Source organism: Acyrthosiphon pisum, chromosome A3 (genome assembly GCF_005508785.2).
Source record: "Acyrthosiphon pisum isolate AL4f chromosome A3, pea_aphid_22Mar2018_4r6ur, whole genome shotgun sequence".
NCBI lineage: Eukaryota > Metazoa > Arthropoda > Insecta > Hemiptera > Aphididae > Acyrthosiphon > Acyrthosiphon pisum.
In genome coordinates, this window is record NC_042496.1 from 2009861 (window position 1) to 2016143 (window position 6283).

The following is a 6283-nucleotide window of genomic DNA, read 5'->3' on the forward strand; positions in this document are numbered from 1 at the left end:
GGGACAAGGGTGTGCGGCTTTTTATAGTAAGTTCCCCTACAAGTCTAATTGGCAATGCCGGTCGACATTCAAGAGTCGAGAGCAAGTCGAGTAATATTTGCGTTTCGAACGCCTTTGCAGCAAATTAATGCGTTGCAGCAGTATATAAATTATGAATGAATTGCGATTGCGATCGTATTATGGGATCAAAATATATCACAATATATTATACAATCATTACTCATTATACAATATTATTATCATTATTATTATACGATTATAATACGGCGACGGCGACCGGAAATACGTCCTACTCGCCGCCAAACGTTTTTGTACACCACGGCCGCCGGCACACTGTACGCACGAAAACACCTGTCACGTGATAACCGATATCATCTGCACAGCGCGCGCGCGCATGTTTGTGTGTGCGCGTCGGCGCTTGCGTGAGTATTATTATTCCGCCGTACCTGTTGTAGACTCCGGGGAATCTATAGCACGTCCTGTCCCGCGGACGGCCCGATAACAACACGATATTCATGTATAAATCGTCGTGGCGCATAATATTATCAATATTGTGTCATTAGCCATATTTTCTTTTCCGGTGTCCACCTCCCGTCGCCCGTGCGGCCGTGCCACTTCCATCCGCACTCGCGTTCGCACGCCACACGGACACGCGCCGCGCACACACCCCCCAGTCGCCGACGGGAATTCCTACGATTTTTCCAATAATATTATCCGGAAGATTCGTCGCACCGATTCCGCCGTCTACGACCCTACACGCCCTGTCCGCGGTCGTGGTGTCGTGTACCCGTACCAGTGTACCATGTCCGGTCGCGGTACGCCCGACGACGACGACGACCACCACAACAACAACAACAACGACAACGGCTGCAGATCGATCGACCGTTCCGAACGATAGATCCTCGAGGTGTGTGTGTGGCCGTCTACGTCCTTCCGCGTCCCGCACGAATCGAATTTCCGGCCGCCACACGGCCCCCACGGCACTTCCTGCCTTACACTTTACCCGAAGTACGTGCTCTAGTGCGATATTATGCCACTCGCTGGTCTCGGAGATTCGGTCGATCCTTGGAAACGAGTGTCGCTGCAAACCGAACCTAACGTAAGTGATCATTATTCTGGCAGGTTGTTGTTACGTGTCGTGTGTTCTGAAATGTAGTTGCGAAAGGTTTAGGACAAAAATTTGAGCTTTTCGTCCGGTCGAAGTGTACCCCACACGGTTGGGTTTTGCTGGATTCGAGGGAAAGTAAACGTTATTAACCTTTGTACACACCCTAGGTAAGCGTCCTACTTGCTGCAAATGCTCGGTGAATTTAATCATGGGGTTACCGTTTCCGTTTCACTCAAATAGCACTTCAACAGCAAATATTCTCGAAACCGGTTTCTTTGCTCCGACGTCATATTCAGTCGAAGTGGTTCTGTGAAACATATTTTAAAACTTGACTATGACATGACATTTACCATCCAACCTTAACTCCCCGGGTAACTAGCTAGAATAAAAATCTTTACCTAATATGATTCAGAATGTTTGCGTTATTTTTTTTTAATTTAAAATAAATGTGGTTCTTGTAGTTTTATTAACTGCTATACCTACCTAACAGTATTGTGAATTGTAATACATGATAACAAGAAAAAAAGACCCGAATTGAAATTATTATAATATTACGTACCTATAGGCAATAGGTTTCTTACAATATTTTTGTAAGTTTAAAATCTTAATCAAATTTGAATAGTAGGCATCGGATCAACTCATAGGAGTAACTCTACAACCAAAGTTTGGAACCATACATTTTTCAATTTAGTTGGCAATACTGCATTAGATACAATCCATCCTCGAATCCATCTGAAATCACAATAAGATTTGAAGTTTCTGTGGTCAGAAGTACAAACTACAAATAAGTCAATTAAATTTAGAAACAGTTCAACCTTTCAAAAAAGATGATATTCCCTAAAAAATCAAATTATATTAACACATTGCTTATGGAGTATAAACATAATATGAGAAAGTAATGTTATTTTTTATAGAAAATCGTTTTTATTCCATTTATTGTTTACCTACACATTAAAAAATTATATCAATATAAAAATTAAAAACTTTTGACCTGAACTTTTAGTTTCTGAAAACTTTTTGGTTTTATAAAAATTTTAATTAAAAACATTTAATCTGGCTTATAAAACCCAGTGGCTTACATGTAAAGGTTAATTAAATAGGTATAGTTTGTTTTTCCATAATGCATAATAAATATTATTAGACTGTTGGTATATTTTTTATTGTCCCATGATCGGCCATAAAAGACTCGTTGAGTAGGTAGATAATATAAACAAATAACTTGAGACGAGTTGAGTATCATTTGTAGCTAATAGAATATAAAGATGAAATTATTTTTAATATTAGTTCAATAATTGTAATCATATAAGTACACTAATAAAAAAATAATAAACTGCATTAGGAAAACTATTAGGGGTTGTAGCATTTTAGATACATCTTGTATCTAGACACTTATTTCTTTGATGTATTGTGAGACTTTTTTCGTCATAGATACTTATCACTAATAAAAAAAAATGTATTGGAATTTAACAAAAAAAGAAAAAAATTAATAATTTGTTCAAATTTGGTAGTTTTTAAATTCGCCTCATCTTTTTTCCTTAGCTGATTGACATAATCATAAAATTAATCATGAAACAATAATTTTAAAAAGGTCTGTGTCTACCTGATACAAATTATTTTTAAAATTGTAACAAAAAACAAAATTTTTATTATTGAATACGGTTGTTGGTTTAGATATAAGTAATTGTTTTCATCATCTGGATTTCCGACAATGATATGCTAATCACTTGTCTCTCTATAGTCACAAAATGACTAATAGTGGGTGACAAACAGAGGACATACATTATCCAGCAAGAAATGTATTTTTTAAATTATTTTTTTTACTGTAGCCCATCCCTGAATGTAATAGGTAAGCAGATAATAGATAGTGCACCAAAGCACCAATCAGTCTGTTTTTAAAAATTGTATTATATAACCTGATATGGGTATAACAATAACCGAGACAATAACCTAATTGTCTAAATTATTATTCTATTGGTTTTTGATCATTAGGTTTTTACGGTTCTTTTTACATACCTTGTTCTAAGAAGTATCCAGAATAGTTCACAACGTTAACTGTACAATTTTGAATGGTAGACTAATTGAAAAGAATAATTAATATCTTTCTCTTTCGTTGTTATTTGTATGTTGTGATTACTAAAAATTTTAAATCTATATTGTCTGCCCGATGTTATTTACTCTGCAACAATTATGTGGTACAGTTTCTCACTAAAACTTTATATTGACAGCAACTGCAAGTTATAGTTTGTTTGCAAACTTTGTTCTTTCCAGCAGTTGTTTTTTTTTTTTATAGCAAATCAACAGTGTAAAGTGTAAAAATATCTATCTAGAATGAATTATAAACTTATACGTATTAATGAACTTAAAGTACCCAATATAATTTAAAACAAGAATATTCTATTTATCACTGTATTTAATTTCAAATAGAATATGGGGTGGGCAATTTAGATAGCCAGTAGCGGGTTATTACACGCAACTACCCACCTTGCATTATATTTTATGTCACAAGTATAATATAAAATGGCTTCTTTACTGATGTTATTAGTAGGTTTCTTAATCTTAATTGGCAGCTAAGTGTGTGTATAAATATCAAATAACAGATTTCATTTTAACAATATAATTTAGTTTCACACTCTAGGAAATTTTCTTCAACATTTAGTGTGTGCCCTATTCTATTATATTATATTGTTTAAGGTTCTTTTTATTTATTTATTTGTATTAATTAATGTTTTAGAATCTAGTTAGCAACAACGCCATGGTTGTAGGTACATCAAAGTCAAAGCCAATACCATTTAATCAATCCAATCCCTCAATGCTGCATAATGATATAAGTATAGGACCGGATAAAGATGATGAAATCATTGATGAATTAGATGATGATCAGGATGAAAATCAAAACGATTCTGATGAGAACAGTGGTCATGAAATTGAACTAAAAGAACTTATAAAAGAGGGACATGAAAGGGCTGAACGATCTCAGTTTGAATTGTTAAAAGTTCTTGGACAAGGATCATTTGGAAAAGTTAGTAATATATACATTACTCATATAAAAAACACATTTTTAAATTTTAAATTAAATATTATAGGTATTTTTGGTTCGAAAAATTGTTGGGCCAGATAATGGTACACTTTATGCAATGAAAGTATTAAAAAAAGCAACTCTAAAAGGTATGGTTTATTTTATTTAATTATTGTAAGTTTTTATATTATTTAAATTATTTCAGTGAGGGATAGAATAAGAACAAAAATGGAACGTAATATATTAGTTGATGTCCGACATCCATTTATTGTGCGGTTACACTACGCATTTCAGACTGAAGGTAAACTTTACCTCATTTTGGATTTTTTACGTGGTGGAGATCTTTTTACAAGGCTTTCTAAAGAGGTATGTTATATTTAATTTATTTTCTACTGAAACATTTTTACTGTAATATTTAACAATAAAAGCTAACCATTGAGAAATATATTATATCTATATAAATGTATTTCAGGTTATGTTTACCGAAGAAGATGTTAAGTTTTATTTAGCAGAGTTAGCATTAGCTCTTGATCATATACATAGCCTAGGAATTATTTACAGAGATTTAAAACCTGAAAAGTAAGTGAAAAACGTTATGTTATTCATACCAATTAGAAAGTTATTGATTAAATAATAAATATGAATATTAAAACTATTGTTTATGTTAGCATATTGTTAGATGCTGATGGTCATATATCCTTGACTGATTTTGGTCTAAGCAAGTTACCTTTAGATGATCAAAAAGCTTATTCATTTTGTGGAACCGTTGAATATATGGCCCCCGAAGTAGTAAATCGCAAAGGTCATTCATTTGTAGCTGATTGGTGGTCATTTGGAGTGTTGATGGTAACTCATGCAGTTTTAAAATTTTAAACATTGTAAATTAATATACTTTTTTTTAGTATGAAATGTTAACTGGATCTTTGCCTTTCCAAGGCGCTAATCGTAAGGAAACAATGTCACAGATATTGCGCGCTAAACTTGGTATGCCACAGTTCTTGTCAAATGAAGCTCAAGCTCTATTACGTGTACTTTTCAAAAGAAATCCTAGTAATCGTTTAGGAGCTTGTAAGTGATAAAAAATGATATAATAATTGTATGAAAAATAGTATCTAATCCTTGATCATAGCTTATTTTATATTTTATTCTAGCTGGTATTCAGGAACTGAAAGATCATGCATTTTTTGCATCAATAAATTGGGACGACCTATACCATAAAACAATCCATCCACCATTTAAACCAGCTGTTAGTAGAGCTGATGATGCATTTTATTTCGATAGTGAATTCACTTCTAAAACTCCCAAAGGTTTAAATTTAAATTATTTTTGAAAATATATAAAAAATAATCATATCAATTTTAGACTCTCCATGTGTTCCACCAAGTGCTAATGCCCATGAGCTATTTCGAGGATTCAGTTTTGTTGCTCCTTGTTTAATTGGCGAGGAGGACGTACTAAATCTCCAACAACCATCCGCAATACCAACTAAAGCGACTGAACCTTATTCAAAGGTAAAATAAAAACTGAATAAATAATATCTTAATATGATCCAAGAAAATTTTCTAAATATATACAAGTACAAGAAAATAAATGTTATAATTTATCATAAATTTCATAATATTTTTTTTTTTTTTTTTACAATCATAGTTACCTTATGCTAAAAGAAATGCGGCTGATGAATATGAATTCAAACATGAAATTGGCCGTGGTAGTTATTCTTCATGCAAATTATGTGTTCATAAAACTACTCGTATTGAGTATGCAGTTAAGGTGGGAATATTCATCATAGTGATATTAATATTTATTGTTTAATTAACAAGTAATTGATGTTTTTGTTTTTAGATAATTGATAAATCGAAAAAAGACTGCCAAGAAGAAGTTGAAATTCTTCTACGTTATGGACATCACAATAATATAGTTACATTAAGAGACGTTAGTATTTTAAAACACCTAATAAATAATTTAAACAACATTCATTTTTAACTTTGAAAAATATGTTACTTAAATATTTAATGTCCGGCTTAGTATTATTTTAATTTAAACAATTATAATTAAGAGGATGTGATACCCGCATGTGTTGTCTCCGTCTTACAAGTGCAATAGGCATAGCAAATTTTACGCTCAGCAAAACATGTGTAGTTCCGTTTATTAATCATTTA

The 6283-nt window shown here is 32.7% G+C and overlaps 1 protein-coding gene across 1 annotated transcript in view; it reads left to right on the top strand.

The window, feature by feature from the left end:
• Positions 1-432: 432 nt before the first annotated feature.
• LOC100163709 (ribosomal protein S6 kinase 2 beta) overlaps positions 433-6283 on the top strand; it is a gene marked incomplete in the record, with an annotated part of 7943 nt that continues 2092 nt past the window's right edge. The window contains 11 exon segments of the mRNA XM_008187255.3: positions 433-1099; positions 3840-4127; positions 4192-4273; positions 4330-4490; positions 4597-4703; positions 4793-4970; positions 5027-5192; positions 5276-5431; positions 5487-5635; positions 5772-5894; positions 5967-6056. Coding sequence (XP_008185477.1) covers positions 1031-1099; positions 3840-4127; positions 4192-4273; positions 4330-4490; positions 4597-4703; positions 4793-4970; positions 5027-5192; positions 5276-5431; positions 5487-5635; positions 5772-5894; positions 5967-6056 — 1569 coding nt within the window.